Here is a 27,502-nt window from a genome sequence, read left to right as displayed (position 1 = left end):
AGTCCAGCAAAGATGTAAAAATGCTGTTACACAAATCTTAAACTAGTGAGTATGTTGTTTGTGTCGCTGCAGGTTTTCCAGAAGGAGTTGGGAAAGAGAACAGTAAGCGTTCAGGCCCTCAAACGCTCAGCCAAGGAGCTGATCGAGAGCAGTCACGATGACTCGTCGTGGGTCAAAGCCCAGATGCAGGAGCTGAGCACTCGCTGGGAGACGGTGTGCAACCTCTCGGTGTCCAAACAGGCCCGGCTGGAGCAGGCCCTGTGTCAGGTACTGTGTCAGCCCCATACAGTCATCAGATAGAAGGTAAACTGACTCTGGGAGCCTGACTGATCTGTTTCCTCTGGCTGCAGGCTGAGGAGTTTCACTCCACGGTTCATATCCTGCTGGAGTGGCTGGCTGAGGCAGAGCAGAGTCTGCGGTTCCATGGCAGCCTGCCTGACGATGAGGAGGCTCTGCAGACCCTAATCGAACAACACAAGGCAAGCATTGCAAATATTTATAATGTTTTATCTTAAGTAAAATGTTAAGTATATATTTCACATTTAGACAGTTTTGTCTGTTTAAATAATGAAATGTAACATGCTGGCATTTTTTTTTGTCTTTTACTTGAGTTAACAGTTATTATCATGTCTGCAAGGAGATGCCAACTCATCTTTCGTTTTATTTTATCTTTGCTGAAGAAAATCCAGTTGAAAATCTAATCTCGTTCCCATTTGCTACCCTGAAGGAGTTCATGAAGAAACTGGAGGAAAAGCGAGCGGCTCTAAATAAAGCAACCAGTATGGGGGAGGCTATTCTGGTCATCTGCCATCCAGACTCTATCACAACCATCAAACACTGGAACACCATCATTAAAGCCCGGCTTGAAGAGGTCAGTTCACAGCTGTATGCATGCCTTTCATACCTATAGGTATGACAGAGCACAATTACACAATTTGGATACGATTTTTAGCACACATCCCTAAATTTTTAGCTTTGTGGTGGCATGTGTGTGCATCATCACACAACATCAATAGCTTAGTCTCTCTGTAGTATGAGTAACGTGTGTAATGTTACTGTTACAGGTGCAGGCTTGGGCCAGGCAGCACCAGCAGCGACTGGCCACAGCCCTCACTGAGCTGTTGGCCACTCAGGACCTGCTGGAGAATCTGCTGACCTGGCTGCAGTGGGCTGAGACCAACCTCAACGATAAGGACAAAGAGCAGCTGCCGCAGGAGCTCGAAGAGGTCAAAGGCCTCATAGCAGAACACCAGGTAAAAACAATTATTTAAATGGTTTGATTTTATGAATATATTTTTGTAGACGTTGGCAGTAAGTGTACATGAATCACACTGGAAGCATTGTTGCTTTTTCCCTGCAGGCATTCATGGAGGAAATGACCAGGAAGCAACCAGATGTTGACAAAATCACCAAGACACACAAAAGGAAGGCTGCTGTGGAGCCCCCAATCCACTCTCACATCCCTGTGCTCGACAAAGGAAGAACTGGAAGTATGTATCCCATTAATACCCCTCACAGAGCGTGACCTGAGCCATCTGGCCGGTGTTAAGTCACTGCAGGGTGACGCGACATCCTCATTTTGTTCATTGTAGCACCTGGAATGATGTCATTCCTAATCTATTCCTCCTGATTACATGGTGAGAGTACACTCACTGGTTTTTGTCTTTCACCTGCAGGAAAACGTTCTCCCACACAGACGATGTATGCGTCAGCAACACAACCTCCCATTGAAACCAAGAACCCGCGGGTTAACCTGCTAGTCACCAAGTGGCAGCACGTGTGGCTGCTGGCTTTGGACAGACGGAGGAAGCTCAATGATGCCTTGGACAGACTCGAGGAGGTAATCAAGCACTCAGGTTTTACACACGCCTGCTCTCAGTATGACTACAAGCACTTTTTTTCTGCAAATCTGTGCTCATATGACCCTCTATGTTTCTGTGCAGTTGAAGGAATTTGCCAACTTTGACTTTGATGTGTGGCGGAAGCGCTACATGCGCTGGATGAACCATAAAAAGTCTCGTGTCATGGACTTTTTCCGCCGCATTGACAAAGATCAAGATGGCAAGGTGACCCGGCAGGAGTTCATAGAGGGCATCCTCTCCTCCAGTAAGTGTCATTCAACATACAAACAGCATGTACACCAGCCTGCAAAATGCTCATTTTGTACCACTTCAATGGCTCTTCAATAGAATTCCCCACCAGTCGTCTGGAGATGAGCGCTGTAGCCGACATATTTGACAGAGACGGTGACGGCTACATTGACTACTATGAGTTTGTGGCAGCTCTCCATCCCAACAAGGATGCTTACAAACCGCTAACAGATGCGGACAAGATTGAAGATGAGGTGATACGAACTCTCATGCCCAGAATTTCTAAATTTAAATCTAGAGACACATTTAGGGAATTGTGTTTCAATAAAATCTTCTCTGTTTGTAGGTTACGAGACAAGTGGCAAAATGCAAATGTACAAAACGATTCCAAGTGGAGCAAATTGGTGCCAACAAATACCGGGTAAGCGGACTTTAATCACACATTTCATGAAGAGCAATTGTTTCAACAAATACAAGCCATGCCATGATTGTGAAATGTTTTAAATACTAGCAGCTCAATATTACGGAAAGGTAAGTGCTGCAAAAAGTGTCAATAAAAGCCAATATATGGTAAAAAAACTAACCGTTCCATATTTTTTATTGTTCCTCACATCACCAGTTCTACCTTGGAAACCAGGTACATATGAAAGGCCTCTTCTGTTTTTACCCCTCTCTTCTGTGCCTTATCGAGCCTTTTTCATTTACCATGTTTGCTTTTCAATTAACACTCTCTGCCTAGATTCCTGGCTGATGTTTACAGACTGAAACTCAGAAGTAGAAATAACGATCTATGGCCGTCAGATTTAATCCATAAGAAACCTCTGGCCTAAGATGTGTTTTCAGTCTAATATAAAATGTTATTTAAAGTCAGTCATGGAAGAAGAATTAAATGTGTTTAAGTTTTATGTAATTCTTGCATTTAGATTATTCTGATGTTTTTGTTTTGTTATAAAATAAGACAATCCAGGTGAAACATAGTCTAGTATACATCTGCTTTTGAGTTTCAGAAAATACAATATTACAAGTCAAAACCATTTCAGCCCATATTTTTTATTAGTCCATGGGCATAAATTCATCTGCTGGGCAGCGTGAAAAATAATGCTTTCTGTGTGCTTGCCTTTGGCTTTTCATGGGAATGATTTATCTCTACATTGGCTGACATACTTTTGTGTTTCTGACACTGTTTTATTCATTTACTTTCATAGTTGGTGATTTTAATGAATACTTTGCTTTTTGCTTTTTTGACCTAATGAGTTAACATGTCTCTACAAATTGCATGTTGCAGTTTAAAATCCATTACTGAAATGTGTTCAAATGCCACATGCTTCCTGTAGCTTGTTTGGATTAAGATGAATAATGGGAGTTGCTAGTAAGAGGGGATAGGGGCATTAGTGTTGTATGAACTAGTTTGTATTGATGTGTCACACAACAATGAATTGAAATAATTCTTTTGACAGTTTGGTCTGGTTCACTGCTTACATGACTCCTTAATCGGCGATGAGACAATAGCAAACAGAGAAAGTCAAAATCTTACCCCCCACCTACACGTTGCCGTTTTGGAAAGCTGTATTCTGGTAAATGGTTATTCTTAAGATGTTTCTTGTGCCTCTTTTTCCTCCAGATCATCATCACATTTAATGTATTTGATCACTTAAATCACCAGTGGCATTCAATCATTATAATAATCATACAAGATTTTGTTTTACCAGTTGAAGAGACATCATAAGATAATAGGCACTTAGCGGAAGGCTCATCATTGTTTGCTCATGTCTGCGTGTCACACTGTGGTGAATTAGACGGGAATGATTTGACCCATCCCTCATGTTGTTACTCGGTGTGTCATTGGAGCTAGCTGCATTGGATCTGCATCAGTGTCAATGCATCCTGAGCATTTGAGTCGTTGTCGTTAGACAGTGCAACAAAGTGCTGGATTGCAGGAGATTGCTATTTGTCCGCTTGATTCATGATGTGGAATTGTTTTTTTTTTTGACAGAAAGCATGCGGCTGTGATTGTCCTGTGTGAATTATGTCTTCATGCTAATCCTCATGGTCATATCCAACTGGCTGACTTCTGTCCATCACCTCATAAACCTTGAACCATTCACATCCATAACATGCTTATTGTTCTCATGTTTGGTATCTGTGGTTGGTATGACGAAGGCTAATTGTTATACTCTAGTGCCTTCTGGTGGTAAAATAATGTGCCTTCAGTTAATGCTTTTTTCACAGGCTCAACCTGCAGTGGTGGAAGCAAACTGAAGCTAGATGCTGTCGGAATAAAGTCAGACATCACAACCAGAAACCACACATTAGCTGAAATTATTCAAATGAAAAAAAGGTCCACTGCTATACCAACAAGTTTTTGTAACTGCTGTAAATACTGTGCAGCATACAGGACTTCACGTTCAGTTTGCTATAAACTGTAACAGATATAAATGTAGAGCCTGACTGATACTGCGGTTCTAGGGCTGATTCTGCTCTTTCAGAGTAACAATAATTCAATTATTTGACCGTGAAATATCTGTGTCTCAAATGTTGAAGTCCAATTAGCTTTACAAAAACTGTGTGATGACGATAAATGAGTCAAATGACTGTACGTATGAGTAAATGTTAGGTATGACAAAATAAAACAATCAATTTAGCATGAACTCATGTAGAATTAATGGACTCGTGTAGTAATTTACTAACGATACATTTTAATCACACAACCACCAGCGCAGCATACTAGAAGAAAACCAGTTGGATTGACCATTGTGTAATTTGTGTCTTTGAGAATGAAACTGAATATATATACTGTATATATCTTGTGTCATAATCCTGTTTGTGTGAATCTGTGCAACATGAAAAGGAAATCAGAGCTGAAGTGGACAAAAGACATCTTTGATGGCTGTTTGATTTTCGCATGGACAATTTTGATTTAAGTTTAAATTCCCAAAACAAAGATTATTGGAATAAATGTGATTCTCCAAACCAGTCTGGTTTCCAGTGTTGCACAGCTTTCCACCTGCAGTGAGTGTTCATACAAAGGTCATACAAAGGTTTTCACACGTCCCCTCTCTGTTTTCCTTCCCCCCCGCTGTAGTTTGGAGACTCTCAGCAGCTTCGCTTAGTACGCATTTTACGCAGCACTGTGATGGTGCGGGTTGGAGGAGGCTGGATGGCTCTGGATGAGTTCCTGGTGAAGAACGACCCCTGTAGAGGTAAGATCAAAAGTTCACCACAACAAGTCATAATGCAGGACTAATAGAGGAAATACTGAAAAGTGCACACATCCAGTTGTGTAGAATAACTAGAACATTGCAACAGCTGGAGTGAAATAACACGGCACTGTTGGCAGATTTTTTTAGTTTTATTATTGAATTCGTTTTATTATTATTTTTAGCAAAGTCAAGGTACAATTACTGATCCCCGCCTACATATGTAGACCAGCATGAGACAATCCTCTCTCTGTTAACGTCAGGTGAAAACGCTCTCTGTACTCTGCTTGTTTCTGCTGTCTTCTGTATTAATGATCAACTTCTGTATTTCCTGCTAAACCTTCCTCCTGCTGAACGTGATATCATTTCTTCTAGTTCATCACCACGGAAGCAAAATGTTGCGCTCGGAATCAAACTCTTCAATTACTCAGTCTCCTATAGGTTGGCAAATCTCAAACTATCTCACCTTGCTCCATGAACCCACCTGTGGTATGTGTGTCTGCACATCCGAGTGTATACTGCTTGTGTTGGTGTGCCATAGCTGTGTGTGAGCGCTCATCGTGAATGGCATCCTCCTGCACCGGCTTCACTCTCAATCAACTGTCATTGAGCTCCGGCTGGTTTTCATGCATGCAGTTGTTTTGTGTGAGTCACATCACCCGATGTCACTTTCTCTAAGGCAATATTTTGGGACTTGAAGCGCCAAATGAGCCTTTTTTGTATCCGTTAGCATGCGACGGTTCTCAGCCGAGCTTCTTTTGCAGTTTTCAGGTTTGCTTGACAATCAAACAAATGAAACCCAATGAGAGGTTCTGGAGATGCTTAGCCGAATATATCACCCGTAAATATAAAACTGAATTAACGTCGTCATTGGGGAAAATTATAAAGTTGTCTCTATATAACACACACACACACACACACACACACACACACACACACAACAAAACTGAAACAGTATTCATAGCACTGTTTACTTTGTTTGACAGTGTGTCTTAGTGATTAAATCTGCATGTCAGCCAGTTGGTTTTTTGACACATCTGGTGCGAGGTCTGTTTGGTTTCACTGTGTGTAGATTATGTTATTCTTGGTTTTGTAATTCTGTTCGTTTGGGCCGTTTGGGTGTGGGAGTGTTTGTGCTCACTTTGATTTGTTTGAATCTGTTCACCGTTTGTTTAGCAGTCCAAGCAAACCAAAAAGGTATTGCTGGTTGAGAAACAAAGTTGATTCCACTACTGTTGCAGCAGTATGGTTGAGATGTGACACAGCATGAGTCTTGTGTTTTCATTGTTTATTCAGTATTTGAATCTTTTATTTGTATTCACTTGAAATATTCTGATTTATTTAAAACACATTATGGTAACACTTTATCGTGTATATTTCCCTAATAAGTTTTTTTAGAAGTTGCCTGGAAATAATTATGTAATGTGGTGCTAAAAGAAAACAGCTGTTGGAAATTGCATACTTAAGTACTGCACACTACATACTTGGTATGTATTTATTTACTAATGAGTAGTAGGTTAGTATGTGGTTTCAAACCAATTAATTCTTATTAATTCCTAGTGTGGCCTACAAAGACTATTAGTTGCCAAAATGCCATTTTTTGAAATTTCTCCATAGCCAAGAATACAATACAAAACAAAAAATATGAATATATGAAATATGATGATAAATGAATAATCAGTTATTTGAAGGAAAATTCTCTTTTACCCATAATTGATACCAAACTACATATTTATTCATGGAAAATTAGGGACTTAAAGTGGAAAGTAAATTGTTAACTCACATCATCATCAACACAAAATGACTAATAAAAGTAATCCCAGCAGTTGTATTTATTTAATATGGCTCATTTGGACTGTCATTTCTTAGCTAAAGGCAGGACCAACTTGGAGCTGCGAGAGAAGTTCATCCTCCCGGAGGGAACCACTCAGGTGATGGCGAGCTTCCGTTACAGAGGCCGAAGATCTCGGCCGTCATCCAGAGCAGCTTCTCCCAACAGATCCACCTCCAGTCAGAGCTGTGCAGTCCCATCGAACCCCGCGGTGACCAGCACACCCAAGGTAAGAGGCTCTACTCTGCCGTGAGAGCCAGTTACCTCGTTGTCTGTCCCACTGTGGATTGATCACTCCCCGTCATGCTTTTCCTCTTATTTATATATGCCATATTTCATTTACATTCCAATTTTTTGATCACGTTCTTGTTCATTTTTTGTGTTTCTTCCATCTAGTCTTTGTGGCAGTTTTTGATTTGTGAATCCATATCTGTGTTTTTTTGATTTGCCATTGTTTCCCAGACTCCCCAACACATTGTCCGCAATTATGATAAGCCCTGGCTTACAAACAGCAAACCCTCCACTCCTCTTAAATCATCAGACTCCTTTGGGAGCCAAGGTTCATCCTCAGAGGTATAGTCATACACCACATGATGTGGGCCGCTTCAGATTTATGACCCAACTGAAATCTGCTGCACAACTATCAAAATACATTCATCACCAGTAAGGCTAGATAGAGCACCTAGATTGTAAAAGGTGTATTTGTTAGAGGTACATATTTCTGATTTCCAATTTTAATCTGCAGTGGAAAAACAAAATGTGTTAAGAGACTTTAGTTGGGTCTATAAACTCTAACTCCTTTGATTACTATTCTTTCCTTCTTGCTTGACAAACATGTCTGTCTCATTTTATTTCCACTATAATATGAACAACTTTATATGTGATTTATGCATGTGTGATTGTGTAATGACTTTCTAACTACAGGTTTATACCTTAATTCAAATACTAACTGCTAACTGAAATTCCTACATTGTTGCAAAAATAAGGTTTTTGAAACTAACTCAACAACTTACTTTCTGGTACAACTATTTATGCACGTAACAAATACTGTTTTCTCAAACGGTGTCATTATTCTGTGCAGTTTACTTCCATTGATTACAAATCAAAGTAATTAATGTTCTGTTTTTTGCAGAGTACTCCAGTTCAAGGCAGCAAATTACGTCTTCCTGGGTACTTGTCAGGTAAAGGATTTCAGTCTGGTGAGGAGGGAACCTTGATCAGCGCTGCCGTACTGAAAGCTAGGACACAGATGATAGGTGGTGAGTAGAGAGCAACTTTAGTGACTCTTTTCATCACATTTTGAAGAAAGTAAATTTTTTCTCTGTTGGAGCAGACTCTTAGCTCCTTCAACATGTTTGAATTAAGGTAATGGAAACAATGTTGAGGTTGCAATAACCTTTTCAGGGGTCTAAAGGAGGGATTTCTAGTTTATAGAAAATGATTGGTGAAGCATCTGAGGTGTCTGGTTCGATTCCCGGCTTCTCCAATCCAATGTCGATCCCAAATTGTGTGTGGATGGGTGTGAATGTTAGTGAGTCTGATGGGCAGGTGGCACCTTGCATGTTAGCCCCTGCCATCAGTGTATGAATAGGTGAATGACATGTAGTGTACAAGGGGTTTGAGTGGTCCTAGGACTAGAAAGGCGCTATGCGAGAACAAGTCCATTTTCCATTTAAAAGGCTACAGATGTAATGATAGTGGCTGCAAATGAATGTCTTACTTTACCTAGAAGGCAACACATTCGCCTCTGACAGCTAGTATTGATTTTTTAATAGCTAGCTTGTTGGCAAACCTAAAACAAAACTGAACAAAACTGAAAATTAAAAGCAGCCACAAGAAATTGAGTATGTACTGATACTAAAAGATGCTTATCGATATGTATTTGTCAATATTTGTTTGGATGTAACAATGTGCTGCCAAACTGCCAGTTGGCAAAACACTGATGCCTCTATTGATCAGGCTCATTCTTAGTGGTTTGTTAATTATTATCCTTTTATCTTTCTAGAGCCAAGGAAAAATTCGAGCCGACCTGGCAGTAAAGCAGGAAGCAGAGGGAGCAGTCGCAGAGGAAGTGACGCCTCTGACTTTGACATCTCAGACATCCAGTCCGTGTGCTCAGACGTTTCTGAAACAGTCGGGGAGTCAACCCGCGCGACGCCGCGTTCTACGTCCCGTCAACGCGGAGGAAAACCCTCCAAGATCCCCACTCCTCAGAGAAGAGCCACTCCCACAAGCAAACTGGCCAAGGCATCCAAGCGATAGTCAGTGGCCTTGAAAACAAACAACCCAGGAGCTAGTTGCACCCTAAACACGTAACGGACACTGGAGACATCTAACTTAAAAGACTACAAATGTGTTGAGTGTTATTTAAATCATTGCGAAGATGTAAAATATTCTGTTGAGAGGCAATATGGTTTAATATTATGTGAGAATGAAATGTTAATGGCCTTGTGCATTTGTTTTTAACGTATTTAATTTTTTGTGAAATATTTCAAATTGTTTTTATTGTATTTTATTTTATTCTATTGATGCAAAACCTGTAGAGGTTTGACGAACACTAGAAAACCGGGGAATGTTGTACGGTTAGCTAACATTTCTAAAAACACTAATGAAGGGCAAGACGCGGGATATAGCGCTCTGAGAGTTACTGAATGTACTGTGATTTATGTTTGCTGATGTTTGGAGTAGATGGTGCATCATGGTACCATTTGAGGCACTGCAATTATCTATTTAAGTGATATGATATACTGCCAACATGCATTTAAAGGGCAATGCAATATACTACAATAAACCCCAGTAAGCACTGCAGAAACCTTTGAAAAATACTATTTAAGGCAAGTAGCAGAAACACCGTAATCATATAGCTTTTAAGTCCTGTTTGTTTGTTGTCAGCTGCAGTCCCTGTTTCATTTGATCACGTCACAGTAGTGTGTGCTTGAAGGGGTGACACTCTATGTAGACATTCTCTTGTGCATCCATGTCAATGTATGGTTAATTTCGGTAGAGCTGAAATTGTCACTGTAACATTACTTTGTAATAAACCTGCTTGCAGAAAGCCACCAGAGGCTAATGTGGACCACAGAATCCTCTCTGCTTTGAGTTTTAGCTCATTTTATTAGCCGTGCTAGCAGTAGTCTGTTGGTTGGGGGGTAATAATAGCAAAGGCATGTCATTATTCTCATGCGGGCAATACTATTGTTTTTGATAATATGATGTGTTTGATATGTCTAATATCCTTGTTTATATTTGGAAACTAATCTATCTATCTATACATGTATGAATATCTGTATGAGTATGAATATACATGCATATATATTCATATAGTATATATATATATATATATATATACTATATCTTAACAATAGGGAGACTCAACAGAAGCAGCTGCCTTAGAGACAGGAGCAGAGGATGCTGGAAGAACTCAGAGTAAGGAAAAAACAGTAAAGTAAGATATTGTCTCGACACGTGGAGAGAGAGAGGAGTTGTGTCAGACGTAATGGGGAACTGAACATATATTAAAACTGCACAGACATAAAAATTATGAGCATTCATGAGTTTATAGAAGAAACTGTAAAATTTCCCACAAAACACCTGGTAATCAGTGATGCGAGAGAACTATGCATGAAATAAATAACATTTTAAATATCTTTAACTAGAGCAGGGCAATTCTCTTTTGCAGTGCTGTCATACAAGATGTGAGCTGCATGTTATAATATATGTTTTAATAATACATTATTTACCGAACGTTGTTTCCAGGAGGCATGGTACGCGCAAGAACACCGTTTTTCATTGTCTGAACCAAGTTTAATTTGATCCTCTGCCCATCTGAAGTACCACTGACTATAACCCTTTTACCATTTTCACTTTAAGTTGTTGTAAATTCATTGCTGCTGTCATTATCTTCATAGGATCAGCCTCCTTAAATCCTAACATTTGCTGACTGATCTCAGAGTCTGACATCTCTGATGAACAGGCAGAACAGATGATCGCTTGGCTAAAGGTACATTTTTAGTCTCTCAAGTGTCGATGTCCCTTTAATGTCGGGACCAAAAGCCCAGTGGAACTCACCACAGAATCCCTCTGTCTCCTGGATACGCCATGGCCCGGTGAGTTAGACAGTTCTACAGGGCGATGCAATGAGATACAGAACTGTCAACATGTGGGGGATCCTCTGTTTCCTGTCTCTCTGCAATTCCAACTGTTAAAGGCAGATATGCTCATCAAAATAAAGAAAACTATTGAATAGTTAATGTCTGCTTGCTACCTCATGTGGCTAGCAACATTACTGACAGAACGTTACTGAATGTACGATGATTCTTATTAACAATAGTTTTTTTACAGGTTTTGCAGTAGTTCCGTTACTTTTGTTCAGATTTCCCAGGAATGTGGCATTCTCCTCCCAGACACCTCACCTGAGTTCCTGGTTACAGTCAGAAGATCCTTAATCCTGCCAGCAAGGAACCAATGGCTTCTAACTTCCTCTCTGATTGTGATGCTCTGTCTTCAGGTTGAGTCCTAGACCAGCCTCATCTCATTTAGTAAACATTTCAATATATTATATATAAGGCCAATGAAGCTCATGTCCTCTCACTGTCATTATCTATATAATTTTGTTTTTTTTGTCATGATGACATTGACAAGGAGAAACGCTGCTTTTCTGCAGCAGACAGGGGCGCCATTTCCTAACAAATGCAAGCATGCCATTTTTAACAAATATTTTAAAAAGTATATAACAAATACATTCCTAATCAATTAACGATGAATACCAACACATGCTGGAAACACTATTCCAACACTTAACATCCACCCTGTTACTGTGCAAAACAGTAACAGGGTGGACGGTAACAGGAGGGGACACATTTTATGCTAAAGTTAGCCATTACTACTCATGAGATGAAAAACAAGCTGGCACATTTGTACATTTATTAACCTTATTTTCAAAATTACCAAAAATGATTGGTTTCCACTATGATAAGCATAACATGTTATGATTTACGACATCATTCAAGCATTCTTAAAAATGGAAAAAAGGTTAATTAAAGGGAAAATGAGCCGGGGGGGGGGGGGTCTGCCTCAGAGTAACAAGGGGGACAGTCGACTCAGGGACAAAACATATCTTAAACATTTTAAGCATTAAAAGCGCAACAAAAAATAACATTTGGTGAGGAATAGTATAAATAACGCTATATAACAATAATAAAAAATATAGAATTTGTTTGATTTAAATTACTTATATTTGTATCATAATTTAATCAAACATGATTGGGGACATGGCAGTTTAGCCTACTTGTGCTAAAATTGGAATACTTATTTTTGATTTAATTAATCCTGCGTACATATCACAGTGTTCTATGGTAGAGGGGGTTTAACCTTTTAAAACACGCTTTTAGAAAGAATTATAAGCCCATCTTTACACAAAAAATACCGTATGTAGTGGGGACTCAAATGGCACAAAATGCTTGGAATGACCCACATAATATTACAGTAATAGTAATAACAATAATATATATAACATAATATAATAGTATTTTATACTTTTATGGACATGGTAAAATCGAGCACATGTTCCAAAAACAGTTAAGTACATTTAAAAACAAAAAGTATTTCTAATGTGTCTATGTGTTAAAGAATAATCTAAAATTCAAGCCATTGGTTAAAAGTACTTGACGTTTTTTTTAAAGAAAATGGAAGGAAGTATTTCATGGGATATAAAAGTTGCTGAGCAGGAGTGAACATTCTGAGGATTCTTGGGGCATTTGCCCTTTGCCTCCTTCATTTCTGACACTGGAAACTGCTACCAACTGTATACCTGTATACCTGAATACCTGTATACCTCTGTTATTCCTTAGTTTTCTACAATCTTCTCATAGCCCGGTTGTTAGATGCAGTGTGGAGGTTTAGATTGAAGATGTGGTCTACTCTGGGTGGAATGTTTGCAGAGCATCTTGTGTTAAGCTGTGACATACTACATCTTTCTCTTAGTGAGACTCGGCGAATGGCAAAACACTGTCTTGAATGAACAGACACTGAATGTGACTGTTTTGTAAAGCAATTATTAAAGTTTCTACAACAGTCCCAACAAAAGTCTATTTTTTTATAACTGTACCAGTGGATGTGTAAAGACACTGCACAGTTACGTTTTTTGAGAGATGCATTGTACACAACTTTGCTGAAGCATAGGCTTACTCTTAAACATTAGTGTTATTTTTCTCCTTTCAATAGCAACATAAAGGCCCTGATATGTTCACCTACATTTTGCTGAATGTGATGACTCCGTTTACTGGACTTGTAGTGACTGTAGGTGTAACTGGCCTATGAGAAACGACAGATCCCCTGGGGACCAAAGGTGGAGTGGAGCTCAGGAGTCAGGCTCGTGTGAGACCCAAAGCTTTGAATGGTCCTCCTGTTCAGCTCAAACACTGGGCCGGGGATGGCACTGTAGAGTGGGATATATCCGCACACCACAAACTGGAAAAGACCCGCCTGCAGGAGCCCTGGGACTTTACTTTTCAGGAATATGTGAGTATTGAAATATTTCTCTTTTCATTTTTTCTTAATTATTTTTTTTCATACATTTTGACATAAATAGGGTTTGTATATGATGTCAGGTTGCTAATCAAAAGAAGGATTATTTTATGATTAGCGTATTTGTTTTTCTCTATTTTGGTAAAACTTGAGAACGATTGCATGGGCAATTCAGTGGACACACTCTTATCATAAAATAGATATCAGTAACCTTGGTAAACAAAGAAATTAAAAATATTTTATCTTTAAAAATCTTAAAATGACAATTTTACCAGTTTGGATTTGAATGAATCTTTAGGATTCATTCATAGAAATACTTTCAAACTAATTTGAGTGCCTGACTTAAATTCAACAGCCTACTGTACACTCATATATCAGTTAATCTGATTTCTTGAATTACTGATCTATTTAATTGTTGTACTGCAGGCACTTCTAGCCCCTGACTTCAAACATTTAAAAATGCCAGCCTACAAAGAAATGCTGGGGTTTGCAGCACTTTTTGCCTTCCTCGGACTGACCCAATGTCAAAAGTTGCCAAGTAAGTTTTAATTTTTTCCCATACTTATTTGATGACTACAACATATTTACCACTGTATAAAAAGTAACACTAACACTGGATCATCCCCCAAAACAATACGCTGGTTCTATATTGTTGGACTTGTTAAACGTGCTGCTGCTATCTTTGCCAGCACAATCTTAGTAGGCCTTTTCTTGCCTAATAAACGCATTATATAAAACAGAATAATCACAGGCATCATGTTCATTATCTGCAGTGACTATAGTTTTCCAGGCTGAACAGTGTACTACGGCACCATGACCAGCAGATGCCAGTGTTTGTCAGTTCATAGTCCATTGTTTGCCTTCACAGCAGTCAACCCAGAATCATGTCTCCTGCTCTCAGTGCCTGTGGGGACACTAGTAGGTCAAGAGATCATCCTGGGGTTAAGCTGTGTACATAAACCTTTGAAGCCCAGAGTCTCCGCTTAGTCTCCCTGTTACCATAAATACATTTGTTAAGCCAATGTTTTTTTCTACCTATGGTGTCCTACTCACTGATAAAACGGTCGGAAATAGTGTAAGCAGTGCTGAGCAATATTAAAACCAGCAATAATGTTTTTTCAATGTAAACTGCTGCCAATTTTAAGATGATTTTATTTTGTTATGCTGGCCTATTGACTGTAAAACATGGCAGTGAGAGACAAGCCTGCAGAGTTAGGACGCAGACAGAAGGTGATTTTAAAATCAAACGGGTGACTTGTTAACATGCAGTAAGAGCTATCAAGTTCTTCTTTGTTATAGATTCGTCTTTTGAGTTATTTTCTACTTGAGTCTTAATATTTGTAATCAGAATCTTTCAACAGCTCTCACCCACGCATTTTAATCGTAACACCACAGCCAAGCTGATCTCATTCAAACTGCAGCACAAACGTCCTGTGTTTGAAATTCAGAAGCCAAATCCACTAAATCCGATAAACAGCCTCTTCCTGTTAATGGGTTTCATAAATGACCTCATTCTACCTGTGAAGAGATGGGATTATTAATGACAATGAGTAATGCATTCATTAAAAATGAATCAGTAATATCAATGACTTAGAAGTAGTCCTGCAGCTTTGATGCTGAATCGTTGTGATGTCAAACTGAGCTCAGTGTTTGTTCAGGTTTTGATCTGCTGAAGGAGTTTCATGTGACTGAGTCGAAAGGAGTGAGGAGAGTGGACGGTTCTCAACCTGAGGCGGTGGCCTACCGCGTCAACCCCTCTATCCATCTCCGGAGGACCATGAGGTACAGTATTAGACTGCCTGAGCCCTGTTATTTCCAATGAAGCTGGAAAAATGATCAAAGACTAATTTAACACCGCCTGAAACCTTTGTTTTTACAGATCTAAAGTAGTTTAACTTCTCACCTGGCTGCAGTGACATAGAAGCGCACTCCAGGGTGTGTTAGTGTAATACATCGTGACAACTCTGCTTAGTTTAGTTTAATATAGGATCCCCATTAGCTTACATAACATTAATACGAATGAATAAAAAACGTACTGCTGACTCTCAACACAGCTCCCAGCAAATTCCCATTTGCTGGGCGTGGTTATAGGTGCAACAAAGCACACCCAGCAGCGTTGCTGCATGTGGTTAGAGACTTGAAATGTTCAAGCTGAGTTGTAGCAAAATAATGCCTTTCAGGCTGGTGTTAAATTACTCTTAAAACCATAAACATGCCAGCATTATATTGTGACAATGTTTACATGCTGAGAGTTAGTATTTAGCTCAAAGCACCGCTAAGCCTCACAGAGCTGCTGTCGACTCTTTGTCTTGTTTTTTAACGAAATCTTAAAAAAAAGCCCTTGCAGGGAACGCAGCGCTGTCTACAGATCCTGACTTTTGCCCTTGACTTAAGTGGACATGTGCTTTGTTCAAATTGAAGAAACAAAGAATGTCTGTCTGCTAAATAGTGCATCGTCAAAAAAAAGTTTACAAAAAGTTACAAAGAAATGTGTTGCCTGCTAAAGTGGAATATAAAATCCATGAGCTCTGTTACTACTTATCCATGTTCTTATATAATATAAAACCCCTAGCTCTCTAACCCCTCACTCTTTTGTGACAGCGATGTGTATCCAGATGGACTTCCCTCCGACTACTCCGTCATCGCAACATTTAAGGTGACCAAGGACGCTGCCAAGAAATCCTGGGACCTGTGGCAGGTCAGTGACCCCAAGGGTCGGGAGCAGGTCGGCCTGCGTTTTCAGGGTGAAACGCGCTCTTTAGACTTCTTCTACACCAGCCCCCGTGGGAGCCAAATGCTGCGGACCTTCCATGGCGTGGAACAGTTATTTGACGGAGAGTGGCACAAGTTGGCGCTGAGCGTGAAGGGCAGCCGGGTGAAGCTGCTGATAGATTGTGTAGAGGTCAGTGCGGAGTCCATTGATGGGCCGAGGCCGGTCATCCATCGGGGGTACACCTCCATCGTCAAGCGGGCTGCAGGAGATCGCTCTGTGTCTGTACGTTCACAGCCTAGATTTATATATATATATATATATATATTCTTAAGTCATTTTTCAACTTCCTTTGATTTGGGATACGACTTTGTTTCTCACATTATCTCCTGTCTCTTTCCAGGTCGACCTCCAGCAGATGGAGGTGTCATGTGACCCAGAGCAGGCTTATTCAGAGGGCTGCTGTGAGCTTTCCAGTGTGGTGAGTCAGCTCCCATTCAACATGGTTTCACTCTCTCTGTTGGAGATGTGTTTTTGGTTTTAATACCCTTGCCTTGCCTTTCTATCCATGGCAGTGTGGAGGGTACGCAGAGATCGGCCTAACAGCTGGACGAGCGTCTTGCAAATGCATGCACGGACAACCCGGCATTCAAGGACCTCCAGGAACAAAGGTTAACTTACCTGTACAGTGAATATTGGCTGACCATCCTTAAGTTGAATCTATGTTGACGTATTTTTTTTATTCTTCTGCAGGGTCACATAGGTCTTCCAGGAAAAGCCGGAGACCAAGGAAGACAAGGAAACTGGGTAATCACATTTATTAAATGCCTCTCATGAAATATCAACCCTAGAAGACCGGATAAATGGTGTTTACTTGTTGCATTAGCGTTAGCAGCATCCCCTTCCTCTTGCTGTACAATAAAGAGAGTGTGAGTGGCATAGTAAAACTTGTATTCGCGAGACAGCAGCAAAGCTGTGGAAAGTGGCAATAGAAGTACAACTGAGACATGACAGGATGGAAACAGATCTGGAAGCAGAAAGCGCTTGGCGACAGTAAACATCGAGGCTCCTTTCATAATTTAAAAACTCATGTCCGCTTTGTAAAAAAGATTTAGGAGGAAGCCAAGGTAAACACACACTAATACGGATGTGACAATAAATTAGTTTTTGTCGTTCTGAAATTTCCATTTGCATCTTAAAACTGAAGCCCTGCCTGTTTAGAATATAAGATTTAACTCAAACTGGAAAGAGATCACAGGATTTCTAATGGTTTTGCTTTTCCATTTGGAGGACACTGAGCCAAATGTAATGAATCCCACACACCAGGCAGTTGAGAAATAACCCTACCCTCCAGTGTCTGGTAATGAGTAGCATTAGTGTGCCTAACTAGTGTGTGGAATTTGACTCTTGAATGTCTTTATTTTTGTGGATAAGGCTAATTAATTCCCCACAGGAAGATCAAATTGTGAAAGAGCGGAGATGTTTGAGAAAATGATAATGAACAAAGTAGTCTGCTGCAGGAGCCAGTTACTCATGCATCAATGAATGAACAAATACACTCACATTGTGTCCTTCAGGGAGCCGTGATTATTTCCACTTTAAATTTACAACTTGTTAATCTCTTCATGCTTAGCAGTCGGTGGTATGTTGGAGCAGATCTGAGAGTCTTTTGAAAACAGTCGAGAGAACATGTGTTTAAAGAAGGAGGATTATTTTTATGTTATCGTTTGGCATTTAACATTGCCTTTGCACTCAAGGAAATCCCCCATGCTGCCTGAGCAAACACATGTAGGCCTCCAGACCCACGTACATTCAGAGCACATTTCCAGAGCTGTACACGCTACATATTCATGTCCTGAGTAGCAGCTGTAGCTCATCTGGGAGTAAACATCTGTCTTGTGTAACTCGTTGGAGTTTTGACCTCCTGCCAGCTTGTGAATCACAGAGCCCCAACATGTTTATCTTCTCCCCTGCTGGCATCCAAGGAGGGCATTTCCTGGCACAGATATATGAACTGTCCATCTCAGGTGGTGGGTGGTCCTTTGTTCGTCAGAGCTATACTGCCTTAGTAGCGTGGTAAAGTTCACGGATGTGCCTCACGCCGTACTGTCGGCCATCTCTGAGGTTAACCTTCGCCCAGCCGACTCTGCTTAATAAAGTTAGGTGAGGTGGTCAAATAAACTGACAACACAAAGGCATCCTGGAAATTGTCTAATCTGTTTGTTGACTCAGTGAAATACTGCCAACTGGGAAACACTTTTCCTTGTACAACTGAGGAAGTCAGCATCTGTACAAACAATAGTCTGGCCCATTTTGCTATATTTATGACTTATGTTCCCTAAATCCTGCTGAACATGCTTTTGTATAGTTTCCACTAATGTTAGTGTGCCTGAAACTTGAAAACATGTTCACATTTATCCTCATTTTGCCTTATAATTTTTTACAGCTTATAGGAAACGTTTTTAGAAATACACTCATTTTCTTGCCGAGAGTAAGATGAGACGATCAATATCCATCTCATATCTGTGCTGGCTACAGCCATGAGATGGTTAGCTTAGCTTAGCACAAAGACTGGAAGCAGAGGGAAATAGTGAGCCAGTCGTTTTTACTCTCTGGTTTTATGCAAATCCATACAAACAAGATATATGTTTTAAAAAGTGAGCTTTTGTCGAGTTTCAGATCAGAAGATTAATGCCACTCTCATAACTGTCCGTTAAATAGGAGCTACAGCCAGCAGCTAGTTAGCTTAGCCTAGCTGGAAACAGCTAGACTGCAGCTCTCCAAAGACTTTAGTACAAAAACTGAACAATAGAAACATTTTATTGTTTTACATGGGTTATCTGCTGTGCTGTTTCTTGCCAAGGCACAGTGACTCCTGCCCTCACCGTCACACTTTCTGTTGTTGTTAAATGGTACACACAAGTTTTGCACTGCTTAAACAATATGTAACATGTTAACTTGTGAGCTTTAGAGGATCTGTTAACGTTAAGTGGATTTTGTTACCTTGGACACCTTTGGAAATGGACATGGACAGAACCAGGCTAGTTTAAATTTCCCCCTCCTTCCAGTCTTAATGCGAAACTAAGCCAATCTCTCCTGGCCTGCACTTCATATTTCCCATGCAAGCATGAGACTTGCTAATTTCTCCCCTTTCTAATTTCTGGATGTTTAACTAGATGAAAAAATGCTGTCATGTCTGAACAGTTTTTCTGTCTGATGTTTTTCCAAAATCTCCCAGAAGTCATTCGTGAGTTTCTCTCTGGAAACAATCCTTAACGTTTTACATTTTACGGTCCTATTTCCCAAGATGGTCAATTCACAAAGAAATAGCTGCCGTCTTGAGGTTGAGTAAAACTTGTCTTGCAGGGTATCCGGGGAAACACAGGAGACTATGGCAACATTGGCGAGTCCGGCCAAAAGGTAAGATCTGCCATTATGCTCCCACCAGGGTTTCAGTTCAGTTTGGCTTGTTCTCAGAACGTATTAATGAGACCTCACACATGTCCCCAGGGTGAAGAAGGAATCCAAGGCGAGAAAGGACTGAGAGGACTCTGGGGCCAAGTGGTAATTCATCACACTCAGATTTATCATTTTCTTTATCCTGAAATGTCACAAATCTGTATTAATGACATGTTGTGTTAACAGGGAGACCGAGGTCCTGAAGGGCTGAAAGGATTAAGAGGGGCAGCGGGCTTCAAGGTAAACTCCTGCACTGGTTCAGACTTTAATTAGACCTCTTTCATTATGCAGCCAGCTAATGAAGTTGCAGACTTTTCATTGGATTTCTGTTCAGTTCCCAGTTAAACTTCATGGATAACCCTTAATGTCGGCATTCTGACTAATTAAAGGGAGTTCGCGGACCATCTGGAGACATCGGAGAGACAGGACACCTGGGAGGAGTTGTGAGTTAACCTTTCAGACACAGCGGTAAGCCCCTTTGCAATGTAATTATAGTATTAATAATATTTTGGCCTCCTCAAAGGGTGCTAAAGGCGACAAAGGACACGAAGGGATTCCCGGATTTCAAGGAGTTAAGGTATACATGTTTCCTTCTTTTCTGTCTCCTCTTTAATCTAGATACTGTGATTGAATTCCATCATGCTTGGATTTTTTTAGGGAGAAAAAGGGACCACTGGTGTAGCGGGGCGTGCCGGTTCCAGAGGAAAGCAGGTGGGTTGTTGTCTGTTCAATAATCCATGATGGGACTCTCCTTATTCTTTGTCCGCTACCTTCAAAATTCCCTCACGTGAGCACGGCTAGCCAGAGAATCATTTTGAATGTGGTAAAACATTGGAATAGAGCAATGTTTTTGGCTTACAATATTAGTTCACGTGGCTGGATTTTGGCTGAGATCTGAGGATCTGTAAGCTGGTGAGACACTGAAAGAATGATAACCTACTAAATCGTATATGAAGGCAGGCTCCCTGCTTCATCATGTTGCTCACTGAAGTAAATGTGTTGCATATAATGTATAACCTATGATACTCCATATGATGATTCGACAGGGTATTGTGGGAGATCCTGGAGAGAGGGGATCTAATGGAGAGAAGGGGATGCCTGTATGTATCACAAATTAATCACATTGGCATGGAAATGATGTGTTCCTATTTGTTCAATTTGATTTTCATGAATATTCAAAAGTTGCTTTATATTGATGGAATTGTTTTTTTGTCTGAACTTGTGAAAACTAGGGGATCCATGGACCTGCGGGCAGAGATGGCACCATTGGACCGAAGGTGATTCACTGCTGACACACCTGAGTGCTCTCTTACACCCCCACAATCATGTGCCTGTTTTATTATTATTATGATATTGTCTACCCAGGGCATTGTTGGAGATCCGGGCCTACCTGGCAGAGATGGTGATCTAGGAATAGAGGTATTATGTTCTGCTGATGATGATATGTTAAGGATGAAGTTCAGAAGCAGTGCAGGCGTGTTATGTTAAGTGTTATCTATCCCTCACAGGCTTATCAAGGACCACAAGGTGTCAGTGGAAAACTCGGACGAATTGGAGTAAAGGTAACTTGCCGTTCTTGTTTGTTTTTGTACATAAAAGTTTACAATTGAGGTGTTTTTTTGCGGGTACATTTGTTGTGCTTTGTGTCTTTCACAGGGAGAGAAAGGCCTCTTTGGGCCAGCAGGAGAAATGGGTCCCCAAGGCCGAACTGTAAGTCACTTTTTCAGAAGACAAGCACATAATACATTTTGTACGTAAAGTAGTTTGCCATCTTAAAGGAAGACAACAAAGAATAAAGCAGTTCCTTAGGTCGGTTTAATAAATGTTTTATTCTCGAGGGCCCAAGAGGTTACAAGGGTTCTGCTGGGAAGCCAGGAAGACCTGGATTTATCGGCCCACCGGGACCTACTGTAAGTACTCCAGATGAATTTCCGGAACTCCTCCAAAGACTAGTTCATTTTCCTCAGGCCATTGAACCATGTCATCTCTTCACAGGGACACGTGGGTGTGCCTGGAAAACCAGGGTCCAAGGTAATACATCCTCATCCATTACCCATTAGAAATTAAAAAATGACATCAAAATCAGTGCCACAAATAGCTGTTCAAGAAATATTTATTGGTTCATGAGCTGAATGCAATCGTATCAGGATCACTTAAAAGCTGTATAGTGTCCTGACCTGAAAATTACTTTCAGCATCAATGTGTTTGATAGATACTCTATTCATGGAGCAGAACACCTGTGAAATTCAGATATATCAAATATTTGCAAGCTTCTAAATACCATTTTTTATTTGCCTTTTGAAGGGTGACACAGGAATACAGGGAATCCAAGGAGTTAAAGGTGGCCAGGTACTACCTAAATATATTCCATCCTCTCTGCTCATCATGACATCCACTTTGTGGTTGCTGTTTTTTTGTGGCCAAACCTAACAGGAACTTTTTCTTTTAAGGGGGAAAAAGGAGTTAAGGGCCCAAAAGGAAAGGTGAGCTGTGATTCTTTTGTCAACTGCGATGAGTTGGGTCACTGAATGGAGCAGTCATGCGGGTGTGTGTTTTGTAATACTTTGATATTCCTGCCAGACTATCAACATTTCATGCTACATTCATCACATTCTCTGTTTGCAATCTGAATAGTCTGAAAAATCTAACATCAATCCACCAAATTACATTGCAGACATATGTAGAGCGTCTGTAGATGTGATGAGGGCAGTCACACCCACAATTCCACCAAAATGAATATCACACATTTAAATGCTCTCCAGGAGGTTTGATTTGTTTGTCATGAAAATGTACAGTTTGTTTATGCATTTGTGTATTTTTCATTTTATGTTCACACTTTTACTTCCATTTTATGACTTTTACCACTGAGATTCTACTTGCTAGTTTGCTTCACTGTTTATGTTACTGTGTTAGTTACTATGTTTTATTATTATATTCATATGGCACAATAAGCATTTTAAGCTGTTGTGTCCATGCTGAACAGATATCTCATTGTATTCTGATGGATGGATGCACTGGCTCTAGGTTGGAGACCGGGCTGAGCAGGGTCCTCAGGGAGGACGGGGGCAGCGCGGCCCGGCGGGCCCACCTGGACAATCAGGTCCTGTCGGAGTCAAGGGGGTTCGAGGTGAAGGAGGACTAGATGGCTTTCAAGGGCCCGCGGGTCCACCAGTAAGTTAAATACAAGCCTGTATTTTTAATGTGGCTGATACCACAAACATTACAGAGCTACAGTATCAGTCTCTACTATAATCGACACTTCATCTATCTATCTAACTGACTGGCACCCACAGTGTTCGGTAACAGCTTTGGTGTCAAAACCACATTTAAAGAGTTCCATATTAGCCTGTAGTTATACATGACTCACATCAAGGGTTTCACTTAGTGTGGCTATAAATCCATAATGAGCCTCAGGAAATATTGTTGGCTTCAGTTCTTCATCGCATTTCCTCTGAGTGGCAGCCATTGCTTCAGCGTGCCCCGTCCTGTAACACTGCTTATTACATGTCCCACAGTTGGGTCCCTTCCAGTGATGGATGTGGTAATGATTTGTTACACAGGGCCCGACCCTCCCTGCTCAACACGTGATCGAGGTTTGTAAGAAAGTGATCCTGGAGCAGATGTCCACCTTTGCCAACTCAGTGAAGAGGACTTGTGCTGCAGTTTGTCCTCTGTATGGAGACGTGCCCATGGGTGCCCCCGGTCCCATCGGACAGAAAGGACCCCCCGGACCTCTTGTAAGTTTTACAGTTTGGGTGTTCATTGTTCAATCAGCCTGCAGCGATCATTGCCTTAGGTTTCACCTCCTCTTTTTTTAGGACCTTTAGCTGAGACACGCTGCCGGAGCGCTGTACATTCTCCATACGTTGTTCACCTTTGTCTCCCTGGCTGAGTAAAATGCAAACACATTGAAAAGGTCTGGACTGGACTGAAGTATTTGGCAGAAAAGCTTGGAATGAAAACATTACGGTTTTCCACGTCTCCATGAGGACAAATAAGGAGTCACAGACATAGACACTTGGTCTGTGTTGAATGTTTTTTGGAGAGTATCAAGGCTCTCGTTGGATTGGAAAGCCTTTTCCACATTATTATACAGAGTAGAACCGATTCATGTCCCACAACGTCTTTAATCACAATGACTCTCAGGCTGATAAATGCTCTTGACTATATGAAATAATATTCTACTATATTAGATTATGGCCAGTAAGCCTCATGTTGTGGTGTTCAATGCCAAACCAAGAACAGTGATGTATTGGTAGTGTGCAAGGTTTTCCCAACAATGTACTATATAATCAGCCAATGAATCCTTTCAGTTTTTCAGCTGGTCAGAAGTGTGTGAAACCTAAATTGATGACTTGAAAAGAGCACCTAAGAAGAAAACAGTGCAAGATTCATACAGTAAACACAAAAGATTAACAATGTATTTTCCTACTGATGGTGTTGACAGGGTGACCCTGGTAATAATGGTGTTGATGGAGAAGTGGGCCTGCCGGGATTCTACGGAGAAGCCGGGGACCTGGGCCGAAAAGGAGAAACAGGTGTGAAAAACAAACCTGACAGATTTGGATCCTTTACTCAAACCTGCATTAATTGTTTTGTTGGTCAATTAGTGGCAGGAGAACAAGCTGTAAACATATCACTAACATATTATCACCTTATAAAGTTGAGCAAACATTTGTTTATTTACACTTCCAGCAGATATGGAGCAACATTACATTGTTTCTCTACCTGATGAACTTACAAAATCTACCTTTACTGTTTTATACTGTTTACTTGCTAGTCGCTCATTTTTTTCTGTCTGCTGTCTGTTGCTGAGCAGGTAGAGTACAGTAAGTATGTGCCTTATCACAAAAAAACAGCAAAAGTACAGTATTTCCCTCTGAAATGCAGTCAAGTCAGACTCCAATCAAGGTTTTTCTAAAATTGCACGTCATTGAAATACTTGAATGCACCTTCTTCTTTTCTTTCCACCACTGGAATATACCTTCTATCATGAACTGCACTGTACGAAACTGCCGAATCATACACTGTAAAGCTGGTAGGCAAACGTGTACATTCTCGGCTCTAATTTATGGTTGGAGGCCTGGGCATGATGTCACACTCATGCCACATTCCTGTGCCAAGTCAATGAAATTGAAGAATATTTACAAGGTGTTTCAAATGTTTATTTAACAACGATCTCAGTAACACATATGGTCTTTAATCAACATGTATTTAACATTATTGAGTGGAGCTCAATTCTGGGGGAATAGCATTTCTGCCTGTCTGCTGTCGAGACCAATGTGTGTGTGTGTGTGTGGCTTGCAGGTGACAGAGGAGAGAAAGGTGATAAAGGACCCAAGGGTTATGGCCTACCTGGCTACTTTGGAGACCAGGGATCAAAGGGTAAATCAATCTTACAATACTTAATACAATACTACGATACTATTGTTCGATGACTCGGTTAAAATGAGGCCTTAATAGATGTCCACATCTGGGCCCGTGCGTCATTTTACAAACTATATTCAGCCAAGTCTGTGCTTCCAAGGAAGCGGGAGAGTAGAGTTGTCACTGTAAGAGGAGTGTGATATTTGCCAAAAAAGAAAACAATTTTCTCTGTAAATGCTCTGTTGTTGGAATCTGTGAAATAGTCTTAGTCTGCTAACTCAGCAGACAGAGAGGCCTGAAGACTAAACATGTTTGTCTTAATCGCAGGTCAGCGTGGACGTCCTGGCAGAGCCTTTAACGGCCAGCCAGGGAAGCAGGGTGAGAGGGGACACGTGGGCCGGCCTGGACTCAGGGGCCACGCAGGTCTCAGAGGATCTCCAGGTGTTTGTCTCACCTCTGGGTGTACTCAGCTGAACACCATCAGCGGGACCCCTCAGCCAGCACCGCGGAGGTTGAGGAATCGCCCATAGAGGAAAGAAAGAGGCTGTGTGGACGGTGAATTGAATATTGAGCTTAAAGGAGGAAAACGTGGTCGATTGTTGTTTGTTAATATGTATGGTTGTTTCGAATATATTGACATTTTCATGTAAATATGCATCCCAACTGAACTTCTGGGAACAGTTTGATCTATGTGATTTGAAGAGTGGTAACAACATATATTTGTATAAAAAGGCCGTCTGCGTTTTTATCCATCATTTTATTTAAAATGATTTCACATACCTGAGTTGTCTTTAAACATCTGTTCTTTATAATAAAAAAATCTTAACTTATACTCCTGTTTTATAGACCATTGTGTGAAAGCATACAGACTAAACTTTCTCTTAAAGCCCCCAAATGTAGGATTTAAAAAAACTATACATTGTGCACTATGGCAGACAGCAGTGCATCCAGCTTATGGATCTGTAAGGTGATTTTAGTGTAGTGGTCACATTCTGTATTGCAGCATCACTGATGCATACTTGAACAAAAATACTTTTTGCAGTAACAATCATTACTGTTGGACTGGCTGTAAAACACGGAATACATTTTTCTGAGTGCCACAAGGACCCCAACGTGACTCTTCGTATCATCAGAAATATATCCTTTTGGTATAATAAAAGTCTTGTTCGTACATTTCTTTTTTTCATTCATGTGAAAAGTTAGCCAATAATTCAGCTAGCTTGTTCACAAAGAAGGCCTCGAATGAGCATGCTCTCAAAAAAAACAAGTGGAAGGCTAAAGAACTTTGTTGGTGTGTATGCAGCCAGTGAACAACTTTCCTCGAATGAGGCGCCATATTGCAACATAGTATCGAGATTTCTTAAGACTCACTGTTGGCCCCAGAACCCCACATTGTGAGATTGGGGATGCAGTGGTGTGCTATGTAATAGAATAAGGGATGGTACCTTTAACTTTAATGAAGCTCAGTGTATCTCCACAAGTGGAAGGTTTGTAAATCATAATGATTCCTGCCAATTGTGTTTTATTGGATTGCAAGGATTATACATGAGTTTAGCTGTCCACAGTAAACTTCATGACCTACAACCTGTGCTTTTTTCTTGTTTGAGACGTTGTTGTGGCAATGAGAGCAAACAATGACACAAACAGCAATGTTTCCCACATGGTTCCTCGGCAGATACTGTTGTAGCGCCGTTGCTTCACAGCAACACAGAGCTGCTTTGATTCCTGGCCTATGTGACAACTTTCCAGCTAATAAAACCTGCCGGTCAAGTGGAATGGAGACTCTGAATTGCTCGAGGTGCGGCGTCTGTCGATCTGTATTAGCCGTGCAATGGAGCGACGCCCTGTCCAGGGCTTTTTCCCTGCTTTGTGATCAGTGTATGCTGAGAGAGAAAGGACTTAAACTAATTATTGTTTTCCACAGCTCCAGTCTAATGGAGAAACACTTCTAAAGGCAGAAACCCGCAGGGAGGTCTGCATGTGGCTCTTCTCCGTGTCTTTCCTGGCTCTCATTTGTTTCCTCTGAGAAGCCCATCGACTGTAGATCATCATCCACCACCCCCTCTGCGACTGCAGCATCATGTGTGCCATGCTGCCCTGGATGCTACGGTCACCTCTGTCATGGAAACTATTACTAATCCACGATTATCCTCTAATTTTTCTTTCTGGGCTCAACCACTTGCTTCAGACATTGCTCACTATTTATCTCTGTGGCAAACCATACAAGTGATCAAGATAAATACGGCTTAATGCATGTGAGCTGATTAAAACGATCCAGGACGGTTGAGCTTCAAAGGGATGGCACAGGATCGGAGGATATTAA

General features: G+C 40.7%; 2 protein-coding genes across 21 annotated transcripts in view; both read left to right on the top strand.

Annotated features, from left to right (window-relative positions):
* Window positions 1–10,194, top strand: part of dst (dystonin) — a 96,764-nt gene extending 86,570 nt beyond the window's left edge. For 9 of the 20 annotated variants that reach the window (XM_031841590.1, XM_031841583.1, XM_031841643.1 and 6 more), the window contains 17 exons: window positions 73–267; window positions 351–479; window positions 728–871; window positions 1,065–1,253; window positions 1,361–1,490; window positions 1,677–1,840; window positions 1,944–2,106; window positions 2,190–2,344; window positions 2,437–2,511; window positions 2,710–2,727; window positions 3,548–3,664; window positions 5,173–5,290; window positions 5,663–5,776; window positions 7,157–7,347; window positions 7,581–7,691; window positions 8,251–8,377; window positions 9,124–10,194. In XM_031841590.1, the coding sequence (XP_031697450.1) occupies window positions 73–267; window positions 351–479; window positions 728–871; window positions 1,065–1,253; window positions 1,361–1,490; window positions 1,677–1,840; window positions 1,944–2,106; window positions 2,190–2,344; window positions 2,437–2,511; window positions 2,710–2,727; window positions 3,548–3,664; window positions 5,173–5,290; window positions 5,663–5,776; window positions 7,157–7,347; window positions 7,581–7,691; window positions 8,251–8,377; window positions 9,124–9,380 (2,397 nt within the window). In that variant the 3' untranslated portion in view covers window positions 9,381–10,194. The remainder of the gene's footprint in view (window positions 1–72; window positions 268–350; window positions 480–727; window positions 872–1,064; window positions 1,254–1,360; window positions 1,491–1,676; window positions 1,841–1,943; window positions 2,107–2,189; window positions 2,345–2,436; window positions 2,512–2,709; window positions 2,728–3,547; window positions 3,665–5,172; window positions 5,291–5,662; window positions 5,777–7,156; window positions 7,348–7,580; window positions 7,692–8,250; window positions 8,378–9,123) is intronic. The other 11 variants (XM_031841691.1, XM_031841623.1, XM_031841683.1 and 8 more) reach the window with 7 other exon arrangements.
* A 3,908-nt stretch (window positions 10,195–14,102) lies between these two features.
* On the top strand, window positions 14,103–25,709 carry LOC116379814 (collagen alpha-1(IX) chain). Its single transcript, XM_031841788.1, has 26 exons — window positions 14,103–14,181; window positions 15,302–15,425; window positions 16,245–16,638; window positions 16,757–16,834; window positions 16,929–17,024; window positions 17,107–17,160; window positions 19,720–19,773; window positions 19,864–19,917; window positions 19,999–20,052; window positions 20,202–20,255; window positions 20,336–20,389; window positions 20,470–20,523; window positions 20,859–20,912; window positions 21,045–21,089; window positions 21,178–21,231; window positions 21,321–21,374; window positions 21,469–21,522; window positions 21,651–21,722; window positions 21,808–21,843; window positions 22,117–22,161; window positions 22,263–22,295; window positions 22,837–22,983; window positions 23,373–23,549; window positions 24,260–24,350; window positions 25,120–25,197; window positions 25,507–25,709. The coding sequence occupies exons 1-26, from the start codon at window positions 14,103–14,105 to the stop codon at window positions 25,707–25,709; spliced, it is 2,292 nt and encodes a 763-aa protein (XP_031697648.1).
* The last annotated feature ends 1,793 nt before the right edge of the window (window positions 25,710–27,502 follow it).

This window comes from Anarrhichthys ocellatus, unplaced genomic scaffold (assembly GCF_004355925.1).
Source record: "Anarrhichthys ocellatus isolate YVR2014 unplaced genomic scaffold, GSC_Weel_1.0 scaffold3, whole genome shotgun sequence".
Lineage (NCBI taxonomy): Eukaryota > Metazoa > Chordata > Actinopteri > Perciformes > Anarhichadidae > Anarrhichthys > Anarrhichthys ocellatus.
The sequence above is the reverse complement of the archived record's forward strand: the minus strand, read 5'-3'. Positions and strand labels throughout refer to the sequence as shown.

What these genes read in the sequence shown, in the direction of transcription:
- LOC116379814 (XM_031841788.1), top strand. Translation starts at nt 14,103, where the DNA reads ATGCCAGCCTACAAAGAAATGCTGGGGTTTGCAGCACTTTTTGCCTTC. An exon ending in AAGGAAGACAAGGAAACTGG is followed by an intron (nt 17,161 to 19,719) that starts GTAATCACATTT and finishes CTTGTCTTGCAG; the next exon opens with GGTATCCGGGGAAACACAGG. An exon ending in TTGGCGAGTCCGGCCAAAAG is followed by an intron (nt 19,774 to 19,863) that starts GTAAGATCTGCC and finishes ACATGTCCCCAG; the next exon opens with GGTGAAGAAGGAATCCAAGG.